At 39.0% G+C, this 21,511-nt stretch overlaps 2 protein-coding genes across 2 annotated transcripts in view; both read left to right on the top strand.

Moving 5' to 3' along the window:
• The first annotated feature begins 225 nt into the window (after positions 1-225).
• Positions 226-1,099, top strand: LOC130840431 (serine/arginine-rich splicing factor 10-like). The gene has a single exon (XM_057715947.1). It carries the CDS (start codon positions 282-284, stop codon positions 1,068-1,070), a length of 789 nt encoding a protein of 262 aa, XP_057571930.1. The 5' UTR covers positions 226-281; the 3' UTR covers positions 1,071-1,099.
• Positions 1,100-6,425: 5,326 nt separating this feature from the next.
• Positions 6,426-21,511, top strand: part of APPBP2 (amyloid beta precursor protein binding protein 2) — a 50,410-nt gene continuing 35,324 nt past the window's right edge. The window contains exon 1 of the mRNA XM_057715169.1: positions 6,426-6,844. Within this exon, the coding sequence (XP_057571152.1) occupies positions 6,707-6,844 (138 nt within the window). The 5' untranslated portion in view covers positions 6,426-6,706. The remainder of the gene's footprint in view (positions 6,845-21,511) is intronic.

Here is a 21,511-nt window from a genome sequence, read left to right as displayed (position 1 = left end):
CTTTTTTCTTAACCCTTATAACCTTTATTTTTAAAAAATTTTTATTGGAGTATAGTTTATTTACAATGTTGTGTTAGTTTCAGGTGTATATTTTCCTATGCACTTCACTGCAACTGAAAATACTTTGAGGATTGATCTATTTTGTTACTTTTATATAACTATTACATCCAAAACCAACTCATTATCTCCTCACTACTCTCATAATATCCTGTGTTTCTGGGCGGAGCTGCGGACGGTTTGCTGAGCCCGTTAGTGCTCCTGCTGAGACTCACGCCGCAGCCATGTCCCGGTACCTGCGCCCCCCCAACACGTCACTCTTCGTAAGGAACGTGGCCGACGACACCAGGTCTGAAGATTTACGACGCGAATTCGGTCGTTATGGTCCTATAGTTGATGTGTATGTTCCACTTGATTTCTACACTCGCCGTCCAAGAGGATTTGCATATGTTCAATTTGAGGATGTTCGTGATGCCGAAGATGCTTTACATAATTTGGACAGAAAATGGATTTGTGGACGCCAAATTGAAATACAGTTTGCACAGGGAGATCGAAAGACTCCAAATCAGATGAAAGCCAAGGAAGGGAGGAATGTGTATAGTTCTTCACGCTATGATGATTATGACAGATACAGACGTTCTAGAAGCCGAAGTTATGAAAGAAGGAGATCAAGAAGTCGGTCCTTTGATTACAACTATAGACGATCTTATAGTCCTAGAAACAGTAGACCGACTGGAAGACCACGGCGTAGCAGAAGCCATTCCGACAATGATAGATTCAAACACCGAAATCGATCTTTTTCAAGATCTACATCCAATTCAAGATCAGGGTCCAAGTCCCAGCCCAAGAAAGAAATGAAGGCTATATCACGTTCTAGGTCTGCATCTCACACCAAAACTAGAGGCATCTCTAAAACAGATTCCAAAACACATTATAAGTCTGGCTCAAGATATGAAAAGGAATCAAGGAAAAAAGAACCACCTAGATCCAAATCTCAGTCAAGATCACAGTCTAGGTCTAGGTCAAAATCTAGATCAAGGTCTTGGACTAGTCCTAAGTCCAGTGGCCACTGATAGTATAAACCATGATATTTTTAGGCATGTATCATTCATTTACTCACAGTTTGGTTTACTTAAATTATCAGGAATACAATGTTGCAATGATGCTTAAAAAAACACATCAGTTTTCCCTGTACCAGGCAATGGTTATTAAAATGATATGCTGTTGAGAAGCCACTCTTAAGAGTCCGGTTTGTTTAATGTTATGGGCAGCTATCAATTTGTGGTGTCTCTGTATATTTTTGTAAAGATTCTCATTTTTTATGCTTGAAGTATTGGTGAAAAGATGTTGGTTGACCATAATTTGCAAATTGTCTTATTAAAAAACTTTCATATCCATATTTGGTAGAACTGTTAACCTAGAAATGTAGCTTGCTAATAAGATAGAATGATACAAAAGTGAAGTTGTAGCCACAGTACAACACTGACCAACCAGACACATTTAGGTTCAGGGTGGACCTTTTTGTCGTCTCAGGATGTCTAGGCCCATGATGATAACTTCTGGTGCAGTGTGGAGTAGTTCTTTTGTTAACCCCACTGTCTTGGGAAATGACGTCAGCTGGGTTAAGTAGCATTTTCAGGGAGTTGAGTTTTTGATTGAAACATGGAGCCTTCACTTTTCTGGTTTCTATGAAGATCTGGAACCATACAAACGTTGAAAAAACTCACTTTAAAATTTGGACAGGTTGATGTTGGCAGAAATTTTAAGGGGAAAGAATGCTCTTATGTAGTTACTCTAAACTTTAAGGAGCATCGTTGACCATAATATTGCTTAGTTTTCTTAACTGCTGTTAAAAGCAAGTAAAGTATTTCAAAGTAGGTTTTGTTTGCGTGTGCACATAGTGTAAAAGGACTGCATTTTGATGCTTAAAGCACTTGGTGTGTGCATTTGGATCAAAATTTGCCCATCTCTTTGTGAAGGATGCTTGTTCTTCACACCTCAGTTTTTTTAACGTGAGGCAAGTTAAAAGACAACACTCCCATTGTAAGTGATTCTGTGGTGCCATGAGATTTAAAGTAACTTTGGAAAAAATTAATTTTAAGAAAGCTATATCTCTTAAGTTTTTGATTACCAATGTAGTACCTGATAAAAATAATAAAATAATACCCTAACTCTTATAATTTCTAACATCTCTCTGTGAGATCATTTGGGGGCAGTAAAAAGTGACTAGACGTGTCCAATCTCATTTCAGAATAAAAGCTAGAATCTTTAAAAATTTTAGATTGCTTGCTTACAGGCATAAAAGTAAGAAATGTTGTGGGGAAATGATTCCTTTTAGAGGATTACTTTTTTCAATTTTGGTTTTAGTAATCTAGGCCTTGCCTGTAAAGAAGAAAAGGTGGTTTTCAAATACTGTTTGTGGAATGTGTTTAAAGGATTGATTCTAGAACCTTTGTATATTTGATAGTATTTCTAACTTTCATTTCTTTACTGTTTGCAGTTAATGTTCATGTTCTGCTATGCAATCATTTATATGCACGTTTCTTTAATTTTTTTAGATTTTCCTGGATGTATAGTTTAAACAACAAAAAGTCTATTTAAAACTGTAGCAGTAGTTTGCAGTTCTAGCAAAGAGGAAAGTTGTGGGGTTAAACTTTGTATTTTCTTTCTTATAGAAGCTTCTAAAAAGGTATTTTTATATGTTCTTTTTAACAAATATTGTGTACAACCTTTAAAACATCGATGTTTGGATCAAAACAAGACCCAGCTTATTTTCTGCTTGCTGTAAATTAAGCAAACATGCTGTAATAAAAACAAAATGAAGGAAAAAAAATATCCTGTGTTTCTCACATTATATTGTGATTATTGATTACATGTCTGTCTTTCCGAGAATGAACCTTAAGCCTTTATTCCATGCGTGGGACCAGCTCTAGCAGCACAAGCACAAAACCACTCAGACGTTTTATGCTGCTTCTCTACTTCTGTTTGTCAGGGTTAGTAGGCAGACTGCATGCAGGGCAGGTTCCAAGTGTGCTTCCTCAAAATAAGGACTGGCAAATGATTGGTCTTATTTCTCTATTTCTCTTAGGGCCAAATGGGGGTGTTATGTATGTTCATGAAGACAGTAGAGATCAAGAATTGGAGGAGCATCCTAGTAGGTAGCAGTTTGGATTAATTTTGAAAACAGGAAGCCATGTGTAGCAAGCAGGATGAATTTAAAGGGCTCAAGACAAGATGGACAGTAACTATGAACATGTCCAAAAAACTCCTGGGGACTTCCCTGGTGACACAGTGGTTGAGAATCTGCCTGTCAACATAGGGGACACGGGTTTGATCCCTGGTCCGGGAAGATCCCACATGCCTGTGCGCCACAATTACTGAGCCTGCACTCTGGAGCCCTCGAGCCACAGCTACTGAGCCCACATGCTGCAACTGCTGAAGCCCACACACCATGGTCCACAACAAGAGAGGCCACCGCAGTGAAAAGGCTGTGCACTGCAACGAAGAGAATCCCCCACTAGCTGCAACTAGAAAGCCCGCGCGCAGCAATGAAGACCCAATGCAGCCAAAAAAATAAAAAAACAAAAACAAACAAAAAATCCTCCCTAGTTTTCTGCAGATATGGGTAATGGTACTGAGGGATGAGAATTGGACAGGATTTCCTATCTTCATCGTTTCCCCAAGTGACAAGAACTTGTCGGCAAAGCCTTGCTCTGTTCTTTGATGATTGCAAGTTACAGGACCCAGTCATTTTGCCTACGTGACGTGTGCTGCCATAGGTGTGCCTTGATGACTCTATTCATGAGGTCCATGTGATTGTTGGCTTGTGGTTGATGAGTGTTGATTATGTGGATTTAGACTTGGAGGGCACTGAAAAAGACGCTTCAAATATAGGACAAGAATCATTGTCTCCATTCTGATACTCTATGCTTAGGCAATTCTCTCTCGTAAGTAGTGTAGCAGAGCCACTGTCAGAAAATTAAGAAAACTGTCCAACACACGTTATGAACTGTCTCATTCTCATGAATGAATTCATATATTTAATAACGTATAGCCCTGAGAGGGAATAGGTTGACTATGGAGTCTAAAGTGATAGGTTCCTGGGAACTTTAGGGGATTGGAATGGAGTGTTCCAGTGACCTGCTGTGGCATAACCACTATAACCTTAGTGATATAAATGAAGAACCATTTTATTATGCTCCTGTGGGTCAGGAATTCAGACCAGAGCAGGGGTACTTGCCTCACTCCGCTCCTTAATCCTTGGACCCTCATCTAGAAAGATTGGAGTAGCTGCGGGTAACTCACATGTCTTAGAGTTGAGGAATCATCTGGAGGTTTCTTCACTGAAGGAACTGGTACCTGAGCTGGGATGACTCAAGGCTGCACTCAGCTGGGATTGTTGACCCGGAGTGCTTACATGTAGCCTCTCCGAGTGGCTTGGGCTTACTCAGAGCATGGTGGCCTCAGGGCAGTTCATTTTTCGCATGGTGGCTCAGGAACCCAGGAGTGAGTACTCCAGAGAACAAGGCAGACTCTGTATGGCCTTTGCTGGCCTAGCATCACTTCTGCGGTACTCCATTTGTTGAAGCAGACACAATCCGACCAGATTCAAGAGCAAGAAATTGCTCAGTACTTAGACTCACACATCTCAATGAAGGGAGAGACCACAATTTAAAAATGGTCAAAATGTGTATTGCCTCTTAGGATTTGCAGGATTATTTTTGGGCCAAGTTCATGTCTTATATAGCTCTGTACAGCGGAAGGCTTTCTGCTAAATTTGAGGCCACCACTAGTCAAGGGTGAAAGGAGATTTTGTGGACTGTAGGGATAACTTTGTGATACAAAGGACCTCTGTCCGCCAAAATGTATGGGTGGCCATGACAGTTTATCAGGCCTTTTCTATATTCTATCCTTCTGTAGCCAGGAATGCATCATTCGAGATCTTCTTCTGGCTCTGCTGGTCACAGATGATTACTGTTTTCTTGCTGACACACAAATCTGATCCTTTTGCTTCCTTACAATCCTTTAAGGATTCTCTATCATCTCCAAGATAAAGTGCAAGGTCACGAGCATCACATTTCCCCTTCGTGATCTGACCCTGACCGCTGAAAACTCAGATGCTATGCTATCATCCAAAATACGAAAGGCAGCATTTATATAATTATTGAGTTCAAATACCAGCTCTGCTGGGACTGCTAATTTTCTAGAGTACAAGGGAGAAGCTTTCTTCCATCAATTGAGGACAGTTCACAACAAAAATGGCCTAGTTTCCACTGGTTTCTCTGTTCAGCCAGTTCACAAGGGCCCCGAGTCTGCAGATGGATTCTAATTCTGGAATTAGTGCCTTAAGCAGGGATTCATCGTTTATGTGAAATTAAAATGTAACTGGGCATTTGTATTTTTCTTACTTGCCAATTCTGGCAACCCTGCCTTGAGACCAACCACAGCTTTCCCAGGTTCATGGATTATAGAGTAAGGACTGGTATAGACTGAGAAGAAGACTGTGTTTCCTTCTTTCTTTCTTACCAAACTTTTGAACCATTTAACATTGAAATACCGGGGTGAGCAGGAAGAGCCACTCCAATTCCTTTAGCTCTAAATGTCAGCACATCATCATCACCATTCTTTTCAGGTTTTACATTGCTATAGGGTGACTATGAGATTGACCGTGTCACCAATCAGGGCCAGTGACTTCCTTGTTAAATTCCTACAGCAGAAAGATGTTGCGTGAAGTTCTTGAAATCGCACACCTGGAAAATGAAGTTACGTAAGTAGCAGATATTCAGGCTGAGGATGGAACAGAAATCTTCATTTCCGTTTTACCACATCACAGGCACCATTTAGCCCTCTTTCTCTCACCACTATTTGTAATTACATAATAAGGCTAACCTTCCCACCAAATTCTTCCAAAGCCGTTTTCTTTTTTCTTTTTCTTAGATTTCGTTTAGACACAGAAACATAGTAAAGTTCAAACAGGACAAATGGTTACCCAATGCAACTCTTCCTTCCATCCTGATTCCTAGTTCCCAGGCCGAAGGTCCCTAACTTGGTTTAGTGACCGGAGTCTACGGCAGGGTTTCCAGAGTAATGTGAATTTCCCGAATGCATGATTTTTAGTGGACTTATAATCGTCCATCCAAACTTTTACCCGTCTCGAAAGGCTCCGAGCCAGGACTGGCTGAAAGGACTGATGCGGCCGGTGACTCGGAAGGAGCTGGTAAAGATCTGTCATAACTTGCCCCAGTGAAAAAACGTCCCCCCCCCCCCCGCCCCCCCAACTCCAGCCCCCTCGCAAAGTACTTCCCCGCTGGGCGGGATCAGGGCTCTTTTCTTCCCAAATTTTGCGCCTGCCGCATTCCTTCCCTCCAGCGCGTCGGCGTGCGCTGACGTCATGACGCCGCACACGTAGCCCCGCCCCTGCAGAGAGCGGCGCTGGGACGGACCCCGGGGTGATCGCAAACCCGGAGTGTGAGGCCTCGGCCCGGCTGGCCCCGGCTCGCCGGCCCGCTCTGCGCCTGGGCCCGCGCTCGCTTGTCGCCGCCCCCCAGCTCGCCCGGAGGAGCCAGGGCGACCGCGCCCTCCCGCTGTGCGCCCGCGTGGCCGCCGCCGCTCCTCGGGATCCTCCGGGGCTGCAGAGGAGTTCGCTACGGAGGGAGGCGGGGGCCTTCGGGAGGAGGAGGCGGAGGAGGCGGAGGAGGAGGGAAGGAAGATGGCGGCCGTGGAACTCGAGTGGATCCCGGAGACTCTCTATAACACCGCCATCTCCGCTGTCGTGGACAACTACATCCGCTCCCGCCGAGACATCCGCTCCTTGCCCGAGAACATCCAGTTCGATGTTTACTACAAGGTACGGGCCGTGGGCCTGCGCGCTGCTCTCCTGCCGCGACCCCCGGGGCCGCACCCCCTTCCACGTCCGCGGACCCGCGCGTTGAACCCCTCACCCCGCGTAGCAGGACCGCCTCCCGAAGCATATGCGGCGGTGTCCGGGTGACCAGTGTAGAAGCGCGCCGCCGGGTAGCCTCTGTCTCTCCAGCTCTCGGGCCTTGATGGATATGCCTTCCTCCTGAGTCCTGGCCCCCCTTTTGGTGTTCCCTCCTACGTTGGGGCCCCTTTGGGGAGGCCTGCTGCGTGGACGTACTCTGTTGCGCCCTCGTCCCACTCAGTGCTTCCCTTCTAGCCTGTGTCTTCGGGATAGTTTCTGCCCTCCCTTCCCGACTCAGTGTCAGCATCAGCCGGACTTGTTGCTTTGCTCTTTTCCCCTCCTGTCTGCTTTCTTCTCCCGCCCCTCCTTCCCAAGTTTGTTTGTTTGTTTCTGCTTCTTGTTCCTCCGTTTTACCTTTCTCTTCCTGATTGGGAGGGAGGTGAGGAATTACTGGAAGTAGTCGTGTGCCTTATTCGCATATTCTTTAAAGCTTTGGCTTTTGTTTATACTAGGGGTTGAACAGGGGGTGTTACTAACCTGGGAGTGGTGGTAAACTACTTGAAAGCAAGGGGGGAGACGCTTTCCTTTAAAAAAAAAACACACAACACTTTAGCGTGTAAATGATGTTCATGTATTTGAAAGTTGTAATCTTGCAGCATTCCTTAATCGCTCCCCCTCAAAAATCTGAACAAAAAGTCTCCAAGTCAGTCTCAGAGGAGTGTCAAGGATAAGTGTCTTTAGACGTGGACAGTTTTGCAGTGTTTAGAGAGGGAGGAGAACTTTATGGAGTCGGAGCCTCCCTTTTCCTCTCCCCCCACATTTGAATGTGAACAGTGAACTTATTATTCAGTCCTCTTTGCCTTGAATAGGCGTGGATAACTTCTCTTCTCCAGTAGCCACCCATGCACAATTTGAGCAGAAGTAAAGTATGGTTTATTTTTTAGATCTAAACACTTCCTCTTGGTTTGTAGCTTGGCTGGAACATTGCAAACTGATATTTAACAGATGTGTATGTTCTTATGTATGTTTGGTGTTTTATGGCAGTTGTTGCATTGGGAAGATTGCCCATTTTCTCCACCCCGGAATATTTTTTTTTCAGAAAGCAGCTGACTTGCTGTATTCTACTAAATCCAACGGCTTTACACCAATTCTAACAATTAAAAATTTTTTCTCCTAGATATTTGGAGAATATTCATTTTGGTCATTTATATTATTATTTGGGGGGAGGGGAGGTTAGAGAAAAATCTCCCTTTATTCCAGATCCCTTTGATACATTGATTTCCTTTTGTGCATATATAAGGAAGTTTTGTATATTTAAGATTCCTTCCTCCCAGGAAGGATGAATTGGATTTCTTTCTCATCCTGGGAACTGCAGCTTTGTGTGTGCTAACTCTGTCCATTTTATTAAATCATACGTAATCTTTTACACTTTTTAGAGAAAATAATTGGAAATTTAATCGAAGTGGTTGAGTTCCCTCAAAGTACTTGGATCTCTTCTAGTAACTTTTGTTTCTAATTGAAGCTTTTCATTTGAGGCTTGTTAATAGTGAGTATGAATAAATGGCGCTTTTGCCTCATTTTCTGTTGCCCATAGTCCACAAAGTTTTAACATGGGTGTCTTTTTAGTACACTTTGACTCCCTAACAGTTGTGTGCCTGTAGGGAATATATGGCACTGTGCTAAGGTGAAGGAAGGTTTTTAACATGTCCTTGGAACTGTAAGTGCTTCTACACAGTTATTTTGTTTAAGCGTCACAGTTAAACTGTAAAGTAGGGTATAACCCTGTTTTATAGGTCAGAAAGTTAAGTAATTTAGTCTCGGTCTCATACCTAGTATTTAGTTCCTGTGTACTTTGCTTTCTTGCTTATTGTTTACATTTTCCACTTTTCTCCAATTTAGAGCCAAGGAGAAACTCAAAATCAGATCCCTCCCTCCAGATGTCCCAACTTCCACCAGTAGGCATAGTCATAGACAAAATTATTTGTGCAATCAAAAATTTCCCCATCCCGATTCACCATAGTCCAGTGTCACTATGTTAGTTTTTGTCAGTAGCTTCAGGTGAAGGCACAGTCATAAAGCTTTAGGAAATGGGGTTATGGATGAATGGGAAGTGAAGAAGTTAGACATGCTGACCGCTCCCTAAGAAGGAAAGGTAGAGAGGTACTGATATGTAGAAAGGGTAAAATGTGAAAGTTGTTTAAGAGTGGAAGATGTTAGAATATATTTATTGGCTGAATGGCAGAAACCAAAACAGAATGAGAGGTTGACTGTATAAATGAGGCGGGAAGTAAATTATGGAGCAGTCTCTGAGTGGCAGCGTTAATGAGCCTTGCCCCTTCCTTCACCATGCATAAATTAAGGTATCAGTCTTACATTGGAGTTGGGGAAAGAATACTTTTTCCTCTAAAATCAAATGGAAAGAGTTAAAGACATATAGTGTCAACATAGGTAAGTTTGCAGAGGGTGGTTGTTATGAAGTAGGAGGTAAAATCATCTGCTGAGAGTAAGGGATAGGAGAGGTGGATTTTTTTTTAACATCTCTTGTTTTTTGTTTTTAATTAATTTACATTTATTTGTTGGCTGCGTTGGATCTTAGTTGCTTTGCATGGGCTTTCAGTAGTTGGGGAGAGCAGGGCTACTCTTTGTTGGGGTTCACAGGCTTCCCATTGCAGTGGCATCTCTTGTTGTGGAGCACGGGCCCTAGGTGCTCAGGCTTTAGCAGTTGTGGCTCACGGGCTTAGTTGCTCCACGACATGTGGAATCTTCCCAGAACAGGGATTAAACTCGTGTCCCCTGCGTTGGCAGGTGGATTCTTAACCACTGTGCTACCAAGGAAGCCCTGGAGTGTTGGCTTTTTTTTTGGGGGGGGGGGGTGGGTTAAGGAGTGGTGGCTTTTATGTAGGAAGGCTAAACAGAAGTTGGAAATGGCTGCTAAGGTATATAGAAAGGGAGACTCAGTAAAAATATGTTTTTTAAAAAAAATGATAGGAAATATAAATGGTTCCATAAAACAGTACCCTACAGGATAATGTCTTTGAATCAGAATGGTTTTTTCTCTAAGGGCACCCAGCAATTTGAGTATAGAAGTAAATAAAGTGAATACAAAGAATTGTAAAATTGTGTACCAACTGAAAGCACATAGAGTGAAGGGGTGCGTTCTTCAAAGAGTGAAGTTTAGGATCTTTTCTTTTTATTGTAACTGCTGAATGGTCTATTTTGTGTCCTGTTCCAGTTACAGAATTTGCCATAGAGTTAAGTTTTGACCAGGTGAAGTATTTCCCTAACGTGTTTTATTTATTGTTTTCAGTCTTAAACGTAATAATTTGGGGTTCTTAAAAATTGTTATTGTTAAGTCTCATAATGAAAACCATACAAATTAATGCCTGATTTAGTATTAGAGTTGAATTAATTTGTTCTTTTTCTGTGTTTATTTCTATTCTTAGTCATATACAGCCTCAACTAATATTCTTTTTAAATTGTCTGGTAACAAACTAAAAAAGATTCTTGCAACATATTTGAGAGCCAAAGAGTTAACATTCTTTTTACATAAAAAACTCTTAAGGTTAATAAATTGAGAGCAAAAACTTTAGAGGAGGCAGGGCATAAAAGAACATAAGTAGCCATACCATGTATCTGGATGGGAAGGTAATATGTAATAAATATGTCCACTCATGTCAGTTTAAGCTGTGAATTTATTACAACTTGAATCAGAATCTCAGAATTTTATTGGGTATAGGAAACTGATTAAATATGATGTTAATATGGAGAAATTAATTACATGAGAGTAAATGAGCCAAGGAAATGTTTTTTTAATATTTATTTATTTATTTATTTATTTACTGGCTGCGTTGGGTCTTCATTGCTGCCCACGGGCTTTCCCTAGTTGCAGTGAGCTGGGGCTACTCTTTGTTGTGGTGCGGTGGTTTTTCATTGCAGAGCACGGGCTCTAGGCACCCAGGCTTCAGTAATTGTGGCATGTGAGCTCAATAGTTGTGGCTTGCAGGCTCTGTAGAGCACAGGCTCAGTAGTTGTGGCACACGAGCTTAGTTGCTTCTCAGCATGTGGGATCTTGCTGGCTCATGGATCAAACCCGTGTTCCCTGCATTAGCAGGCGGATTTTTAATCAATGCGCCACCACGGAAGCCCCCAAGGAAAATTTTAAGACGTTCAATATTTAGGATAGTCAAGTATATTAGAAGGCTACATATTTTAAAACAATATAGTATTGGCACAAGAACAGCAAAGAGGGAAATTATTTATAGAACATAGCAGAGACAGTCTAGATAGAAACCAAAGCATATTTAAGAATATATTATATTTTAGGGCTTCCTAGGTGGCGCAGTGGTTGGCAATCCGCCTGCCAATGCAGAGGACATGAGTTCAGTCCTTGCTCCAGGAAGATCCCACATGCCGTGGAGCAACTAAGCCCGTGCACCCCCCAAAAAAAAAGAATATATTATATTTTATATATAATAAAGTTATAAGATGGTGCTGTATTTTAAATAAATGGGGGAAAATTAGTTATTTGGGAGGGAATGTCAGATTTCTACTTCACACCTTATACCAAAATGAATTCCAGGTGAATTAAAGATTTAAATATGGCAAATAAAATCATAAAAGTATCCGAATAAATTATTGGGTCAGTCTCTTACAGTGGGAAATGACTGAAATTCTTCTTTAAAGAAATTAGTTTGAAGGTAATTTACAAATGTAAAAAATGTCAAACATTATAAAAATGAGTAGTGTAAAATGTGAAGTCCTCTGTTACTCATCTTGCCAACACTAATGCTGTTTTGGCATAGAGCAGGCTTTTCTAAGCACGAAACTAAAACCCAGGAGGAAAAAATGAAATTGACACTTTTGAGTACATTAAAAAATAGGGGGAACATTGTAAGCACATTTTTTTAAAAAAGGCTATGCAAATGACAGCATTTGTCAGATGAGGGGTGAATTTCCTAATACAGAAAGATTTCATACTAATCAGGACAACCAGCTTGTTTCCAGAAGACCTGAACAGCTAGCTCATAGAAGAGAAAAATATCTAATACTAATAATAAACATCAAAAGATGCTCAAATGAAATGCAAATTAAAATGCAGTGTCAAGCCAAGTCAATCATAAAGAAGAAAGAAAATCTGGAGGACTTACACCATCAAATATCAAGCTGCAACAAGAGAATATGGTTTTGGCACATGGATAGACAAATAGACCAACAGAACGATAAAGTCCGGAAACAGACCGACATGTGTATACATACTGTCAGCTGGGGAAGGGAAAATCAAATAATGGTGTTGGTCAGTTAGATATCCATGTAGAGGAGGAAGGATTGTGATCTCATCTTATGTCATGCACAGTTACCATTTTTGGGTGGATCACTGATCTAAATGTGAAAAAATAGTTTTTTAGGAAAAAAATTTTCACTGTGTCAAGAAAAGATTTATTAAATAGCATATAAAATGAGCCAAATATAAAGATAATTTGATAAATTGGACTATATTAAGATCAAGAACATCTATTCATAAAAGATACCATTAAAAGAGTGAAAAGCCAAGCCACAGAGTAGGAGAACATATTTGCAGCACATATATCTGACAAAAGAGTCATCCTGCATTTAAAGAACTAGAAATTAAGAAAATAAGAAATAACCCTTTTTTTTTTTAATGGGGAAGTAACTTCAGTAGACATCCAGAAGGGGACATTCCAAGGATCTATCAAACATTTAGAAAGATGCTCAACCTCATTTTGTCTTCAGGGAAATCACTATCCTGCTGTAGTTTCCTCTGAATGACTAAATGAAAAAGAAAAAACTGTTGGTAAGGATATGGAGCAATCAGAACTCTCATATACTGTTAGTGGGAGTGTAAATTGAAATACCATTTTGGAAAACTAGCATTATCTACTGAAACTGAACATATATATACCCTACAATTCTACCTCAAGATATATACACTGAAGAACATTCAGGGAGTTCCCTGGTGGTCTAGTGGTTAGGATTTGGTGCTTTCATTGCCGTGGCCCAGGTTCAGCCCGTGGTCAGGGAACTGAGATCCCACAAGCCATGCAGTGTGGCAAAAAAAAATTAAAAAAAATAAAGTTCATAGCAACACTATTCACAATAACCAAAAAAGTAGAAGCTATCCCAATGTGCATCAATAGGAGAAATAATAAATTGTGGGATAGTCATATAGTGGAATATTTTACAAAGAAAATGAATGAATTGCAACTGTTAGAAACCACATGGATGAATCTCACAAATGATACCAAGTGGAAGGAATCAGTCATAGGGGTATGTACCAGAGGCTCCCAGACTTTCTCCCTTAACAGGAGCCTCAGGCCAAAAGAAATACCTAATGGTACAGTTCATTAAGTAGGTAAAAACAACTTAATAATACTTATGTCCTAACAACTTAAGAGCCATTAAAAGAATAATGCACAAAAATTGAAAGAAAAAAGAGTGGTGTACTTCATTCTTAATTAACCGTAATTACTTACTACTGTCGTGTGTGTGTGTGTCAGGCACTGTACAGCTTCTGAAATCATGGAATCAGATTGGACCCCACCATTCTCATTTTCTGTTCCATAATGATTTTTGCACATTGCTTTTATTATAGCAACTCTGAAAATGCTGCTTCACAAAGATAATATGTCATTGAAAGGAATATAGCAATCTAGTATTTGGCATGGTTTAATACAAATGTTGACTATTGTTTCTTTCAGACTTAAAATGTCTTGCAGTGCCCCAGAGCACCTTGGTGCAGTTTGGAAAATGTGGATTTATAGTGTGTGATTCCATTTGTATAAAGTTCAAAAACAGGCAAAATTAATAACAAGTATTATTGTCATGAGAGGTTACCCTTGGGGGATAGTGACTGTGCAGGGGCACAAAGGGAGCTGTCTGGGATTCTGATAATACTCTGTTTTATGATCTGCATGTTGGTTATGGGTATGTTCACTGTGTGAAAATTTATTGAGCTTTACATTTTATTCATTTATTTTCTTTTTAAAATTATATTTTTATTGGCTATATTTCCTGTGTTGTACAGTATATCTTTGTAGCTTATTTTATACATAATAGTTTGTACCTCTTAGAGCTTTACATTTTAAATATAAGTTGTGCACTCATCTGTGTGTATGTTATACTTCAATAAAAAGGTTTAAAAATTAACATTCGGCTTCACTTACCAGATTGTCATGGTTTAATGATTCAAATAATTCATACCCTTTAATCCACAATGCCATTAATTTTTTTTTTTCCCTATAGGAATGCTTGTTGACTGCAGAAAATTCTTTTCAGGGATGTTGCGTACACTATTGTTTATGATGGCAAAAATTGGAAACAGCTATATGCTAATCAATCAGGAATGGAATATCATACTGCAGTTAGAAAGAATGAGGATGCTGGGACTTCCCGGGTGGTCAAGTGGTTAAGACTGCAAGCTTTCACTGCAGAAGGCATGGTTGGTGAACTAAGATTCCACATGCTTCGAGATACAGGTGGGGGCGGGAGAGGGGGGAGATGGAGATGTGGATGCTGTGTATACTGGTATAGAGAACACTTGGGGAGAATAAAAAGCTTGTCACAAAGTAGTGTGAATAACATAATTCTGGTTGTTATTTTTATTTATTTTTGCTGTTTTTAAATGGGGCAATATATGTACATTTGTGTATGCGTTGAAAAAAAAATCTAGAGGAACACAAAATTTCAGTAGTGTTTATTCAAGGGATAGGATTGTGGTAATTTTTAACTTTGTACGTATATCCTCTCTTTTTTAAAAATAATGGTATCCACTTATTGATGTTATCATTGGCTTATAATATTCTAAGTAGAATAAATGTCTCAAATTATTAGTTTTCACATGCTCACAATATTGCCTTTAGACAATGCTAAAATTAAAATAATTTAAAATATTTCCTTAGCTTCCAAGACATTTGAGAGTAGAAAAAAGAATCCACTCAGACTTCCTTTGACAGATTTTTTAAAGAAACTTGGATCAACAGAATTATTTCCTAAAGCATCTTCCAAATGTCCTAAAATCTAGAAACAGTATTAATATTTTAATTTAGTAGGTTGTGTTTTACACTTAACATTAATAAAGATCTCTGTTTTTTAAAAGATAAACAAAATGCTTATTATATTATGTTGTTTTTGTTTATTTTTTATTACTGCTTGGATTTTTATGACTTAATTTGATATATAAAAGAAGTAAAATTGAATTTTTAAGAATAAGGTATCTGGTTCATTAAGTTGTACTAAGAGGGGAATAGCCTGAAAATTGATATCTCAAATATTAGTGTGACTGGGCTTCCTTGGTGGCGCAGTGGTTAAGAATCCCTGCGCAATCCCTGTGCAATCCCTGAGCCGTGAAGATTCCACATGCAGAAGAGCAACTAAGCGCGTGCACCACAACTGCTGAGCCTGAACTCTAGAGCCCGAGAGCCACAACTACTGAGCCCACGAGCTGCAACAACTGAAGCCTGAGTGCCTAAAGCCCGTGCTCCACAACACTACAGTGAGAAGCCCGAGCACCACAACGAAGAGTAGCGCCTGCTCGCCACAACTAGAGAAAGCCCGTGTGCAGCAACGAAGACCCAGTGCAGCCAAAAAATAATAAATAATAATTTAAAAAAATAAATCTTAAAAAAATATTAGTGTGACTAAGAAATAAGTCAAGTTGATTGGTTTAAAAGAAAAATAAATAATTCAACTAATTTAGTTGATTTACTAGCTAGCCAAATCAACAAGTGTGAGAGAAAGCTCACATTCTCAAACTTAGGAATCAGAAAGTAAAAACAACCGTAGGTACAATGGAAAGGGGGAAAATAGCTTTTAAAGTTGTAGAATAGGTTCTTTAGATGTTCAGTAACTTGTATAATTCTGGGCTAATCAGTCTGAAAACCTTACTGAAGTTATGTTTCTAGGAAAATACAGATGACCAAAGAGAGAAGTTGATAGACTAAAAACCATAAAAGAATTGGGAAATTATACTTTTCTGTTTGTCGATGTGCTTCCTCCCTCAGCAGACCAATTTTAGATCCCTTCTTGGGTATATTCAAATAACAGTTGATACTATTGATACTTAAGTGACTTTCCGACTTATTTCTGGAGCTGTATACTACATATTCAACATTCTTGAAGTGCTAACCAATGCAGTTAGAATAAAGAAAAGTCCAGCAAAATCAACTGAAAAGCTACAGCAATAATTCAGTGAGAGGATGATTACACATTTATAATTAAATATTTGATGATTTTTTATGTGCAACATAGGAAAGATTTTACTTGTGAAAAGAAAACATGCTGTGGAGTAAATCCAAAAAGAAGTGTATAGAAATCTGAAAGCTTTCAATAAATGTAGAAGAAACATATTTTCTTCTTAGATTGAAAGGTTCAGAGTTTCAAAGATGATTTCTCTCTAAATCCTGTATCTTAGAGCCAAGTTTAATAACTTAAAAATGTGTAATGAAAAAAGAAATTGTAGCATCCATAATGGAGAATGAAAATTTATGAAACATACTCAGAACTCCTGCAAATCAGTAAGAAAAAGAGGACCGGAAAGAAATGTGCCATCATGTCGGCAGTGAATTTTCTCTAGATGGTAAAACTGAGTGAATGTTTTTCTTTTTTATAAATTCTTTTCTATATTTTCTAATTTAAAAAATGTATATGCAATTCTTCGAAAATCAAAGGAAAAAAACATTTTAAAGTTGGCTACCTAGCATATAGAATGAGTTTTTGGTGGGTTTTTTGGTTCGTTTTACAGTTTTAAAAAAATTGCAGTATAGTTGATTTGCAATGTTTCAGTTGTAGAGAGTAAGTTTTCTTAGAGACAGAATGTTTTCTACTGCCTCAGGTGTACACTCCTAATTTTCACCAAGATTGATAGTGAAGCCTTAAGGGGGTAAGTTGAGAAACTTCTTACCCAAATGTAGAGATCACTGATGCATATTGAGTTACACATGGCTGATTATCATTGTTGGTTAGATTTTATATATAACTAGATTTTTGTTTTGACCGTCCATTTGTATCATGGTAACATTTTCCACCATTAACACAATTATGCTATCTTGAAAATTATGCCATTGACCCATCAAATCAGCGAATCTGGGTATTAGACATAAGTTGATTCTTGTAATGACTCGGGGGAAAAGCTCAATTTCTCATTTAATGGATGGCAAATTTAGTATCTTTATATGTGGAGAGTGTATTTAAACATTAAGAAAGAGTTGCCTTCCCATTTGAGAGTTAACTCTTGTGCTTTAAGTAATGTGAATATGTCCACTTAACCTTTTGGCTTACTTTAACCAATAAGCAAAGCATTTTCCCCTGCAGGATACAAAAATCGTATTTTGGTCAGTTGTATTTTTTTTTAAGTGTGGCATAGAACCAATGAGTGTGGAACATCTGAGAAATTAAAATGTTATAAGAAAAAAGAAATTTAAATGTTGGTTTACCCCCAGAAGAAAGCATAAGTGTGCATTATATTAAAATACTTTTGTGGTACTTGCTTTAATCCAAGAATATATAATTTGAGATCACAATGTAATCAAACAACATATAAAGGACATCACATGTAATATACAATGTAATATGAGAATAAAGTAAAAGAATATCAAGTCGTATTTCAAAGTAAATTTTTTCAGAGTTACATTTCAAATGAATTCTGAGATTAGAGAACAAGAATAAATGTATTGGACTTCCCTGGTGGCACAGTGGTTAAGAATCTGCTTGCCAATGCGGGGACACGGGTTCGAGCCCTGGCCTGGGAAGATCCCTCATGCCGTGGAGCAACTAAACCCATGTGCCACAACTACTGAGCCTGAGCTCTAGAGCCCAAGAGCCACAACTCCTGAAACCTGTGTACCTAGATCCCGTGCCCCACTACAAGAGAAGCCACTGCAGTGAGAAGCCCACACACCACAACAAAAAAGTAGCCCCTGTTCACCGCAACTAGAGAAAGCCCGTGTGCAGCAACAAAGACCCAAGTTAGCCAAAAATAAATAAATAAATAAAATTTTAAAAAAGATTAAAAAAAAAAGAACAAATGTGTCTTATGTGTGTTGAACAAAAAAAATTACTACTTTTATTTATTTTAGAGGTAAAGGATACATTTGTTTAGAGATAATGGATGCATTATTTTCAAAAAACATTTTATTATGGAAAAAATTCAACAAAAATAGATGGAATGGAATAATGGATCTCCATATCCATTGCCGAGCTTTAATCGTTACCAATTCTTGGCCAGTCTTACTGCTGAATCTGTTCTCCACAGTCCTCTTTCATATAGTATTTAGAAGCAAATCTAGACATCATTTAATTTCATCTGTTACGATTTTATAGTCAAACTATTATAACCCCTAAGAAAATTTACAGTAATTTCTTATTTTTATTAAATATTTAGTCATTCAGTTTTCAGTTGTTGGTTTTGGCCACACCACGTGGTACGTGGGATCTTAGTTCCCTGGCTCAGGTATGGAACTCATGCCCCCTGTGGTGGAAGTGCAGAGCCCTATCCACTGGACCCTTCAGTTGTTTTAAATGTCAAATATGTATGTATTTTTACAGTTTGCTTGTTTGGATCAGGATCCAGATAAGAGCTATAGCTTGGCTGTTGGTTGATACATCTTCAAGTCTCTGTTGATCTGTAGGTTCCCTGTTTCCTTATCTTTGCAACTTATTTGTTGAAGAAACAAGATTCTTTTTTCTGTACACTCTACAGAGTTTCCTGTGGCTGAGATTCCAGTGATCGACAGATAAAACATTTTCATCATCCCTTGTGGGTGTTTTAGCCTTTGTGCTTATGGTCACTTCATGGATTTCACTGGTTTCAGGCCAGTTTTTAAAGCCAGATTCAGGGTTTGAGGTCTGTTAATTGTGTAGGGTAGTATGAATTTGGACTGCATACTTGCATGTGTTTTAGGCTGGAGGTTTTTGGTTTTTCACAGCAGACTTTTTGCTAAAGCTGTGGGAGATGTTCTAGTTTTTATTCCTGTCTCTAGGCAGTTCAGCTCCAGATCACGTTGCTTAAAAGGATCTGCTGCCTGGAATCCTTTCGATCTGGTCATTGCACTCTGGTCCACAACCACTTGGAATTATAAAACTACGCTGGTTTTTCTTTTCAGCTGTTTTGAGTTTGTGTCTTCTTAATTTTTGTCAGCTGTGGAGTTTCTGCTCTTGATTACAAACTCGGCTATTTATCCAAAAATTATTTTGTGATATTTTACCCAGCATTACTCTGTTTGGAAAGGGGCTGGAAGGTTTTTATCTGTTTGTCAGTGCTATTTGCCATATTACCAGAAGCTTTACTGCCATTTCTCTTAAGAACTCCACTGAAGTTCTTCCTTCATTGGATTGGGTACTCTGTGTTCCTAAAACACTCCGCCTGTCTCTGTTGTGTAGTCTGAAAATTATTTTTCTGCTTTGACAGTGTCTAAATTTTTTGAAATCACAGAACAGTTATTACCATCTTTGTATTCCTGTGGCAACCATAGTCACCATTATATCCCCAAAACCTAGGACAGTTTGCCTTACACAAATGTTCCTGATGTTTGTTAAGTTAATAAAAACTAAGTAGAATGCTCCTAGCTGTAATACTCTTGGCTTTGATATGAAAACCACAAAGATTAAACAGGTTCAGGAAGCTGGGAGTTCTGTGTAATGATTATGCCAGGGTACTGGTAAAAGATCAGATGTTAAAATAGAGAACTTCTATTTTTGTCTGTAAATTTAAGCAGCTATTATTTAGAATTTCTTCTTGATTTTTGCATTAGATAGTGCCACTTATGTTCTTCATGACTCTAATTTGTTAAGTTTGCATTCAAATTTGTTCTCAGAGTTTATTGTGTGAGCTGTATCAGTACGGTAGAGGATAGGACATGAGGGCCTAGTAGATGTGTCTCTTTAATGTGCTTATAGTCCAGTTGGGGAGACAAATAAATAACTGTAACAAATAGGGGTTTTTCCCTTAGTGTCCGATTCATCAGATGAATTCAGGCAGTTTCAATAAATAATTGTAGAATAACAATATTAAATACTTGATCCTCTGATGGTAAACTCCAGAAGTAGAGAGTATGTCTTTAATTTTTTTCTTCTTCTAAGATTCTGAGTTCTATCCAGAGTAGATTGCTGTCAGTTTGGATTTTGCATTCAGATAATATTGAACGTATGTCTAATCCTAGGCACTGTGCTGGGCATTGGGGGTATAGTGGTGATGGTAGTTACCTCATAGAGTGTAGAGTGTAATGGAATGACATGTTTAAAAAATTATCGCTCAAATGAATGTGTGCATGCATGTCTTAATGCACCTGTGGGGAAAAAAATATTGTATGTCGTGAGACAGTATAGCAGGGAACACAATTTAGATTGGATAGTCAAGGGAAGGTCTCTGTGAGGAAGTGACATATTAACTGAGACCAGTAGGATTGTTACAAATTAACGAGGTAAAGAATCATGGTACCAGTGCTTTATGTGGGGGCAGCAGCATATGTGTACAAAAAGCCATGAGGTGGAATAGAGCTAAAGGAAAGCTAATGTGGCAGGAGTGTACGGAACAGGGAGAAAGAATGGTGAAAGATGAGGTTTGAAAGCTAGTCAGGAGTCAGATGACTTTTAGAGATGTATAGACCACATTAAAAATTTTGGATTATGTACACATTAGGGGTGCAAGGTTTTAAAAAAGGAATGGCATGAAATGATTTACTTTTTCAAAAGTTCATTCTGGTTGGTATTGGACAGTTGATTAGAGGGGAACAAGAGTAGTAATGGAAAGACCAGTTCTACCAAACATTTGCAGTAATCCAGGTGAAAGATGTGAGATATAAATCCTATTTATTGAATATCATTTCAGATTTTTTAAAATGTGCATATATAATGGCAGATGTACAGTTTAAGAACAAAAATGGAATTATGAGGGTCAGTCAAAAATTATCCACACTGGTTATATTAAAAACTTCTGTAAATTCTACAGCTGGAGTGCAGTAATTTTTGACTCAACTGTATATGACTGGAGTGTGGATAATTTTTGACTCACCCTCATATCACGTTGTGGGGAGTTCCCTGGTGGACCAGCATTTGGGACTCTGAGCTTCCACTGTGAGGGGAGCCTGGGTTTGATCCCTGGTTGGGAAACTAAATCCCACATGCCGCAACTAAGACCTGGCACAACCAAATAAATAAATAAATATTTTTTTTAAAAAAAGGAAATGTATCACATTGTTAAGCCCCTAAGTAGGGATTTGATTACAAATTCTCAGCTTTATTTTTACAGAGTTATTCTTTTTTTATATATAAATTATTTATTTATTTATTTTATTGGCTGTGTTGGGTCTTTTTTGCTGTGCATGGGCTTTCTTTTAGTTGCGGTGAGTGGGGGCTACTCATTGTGGTGGCTTCTCTTGTTGCAGAACATGGGCTCTAGGCACGTGGGCTTCAGTAGTTGCCACACACAGGCTCAATAGTTGTGGCTCACGGGCTCTAAAGTGCAGGCTCAATAGTTGTGGCACATGGGCCTAGTTGCTCCGCGGCATGTGGGATCTTTCTGGAGCAGGGATCGAACCCGTGTCCCCTGCATTGGCAGGCAGATTTTTAACCACTGTGCCA

Source organism: Hippopotamus amphibius, chromosome 17 (assembly GCF_030028045.1).
Source record: "Hippopotamus amphibius kiboko isolate mHipAmp2 chromosome 17, mHipAmp2.hap2, whole genome shotgun sequence".
NCBI classification, from domain to species: domain Eukaryota; kingdom Metazoa; phylum Chordata; class Mammalia; order Artiodactyla; family Hippopotamidae; genus Hippopotamus; species Hippopotamus amphibius.
Note: the sequence above shows the minus strand (reverse complement) of the source record. Positions and strands in the feature narration are given on the sequence as shown.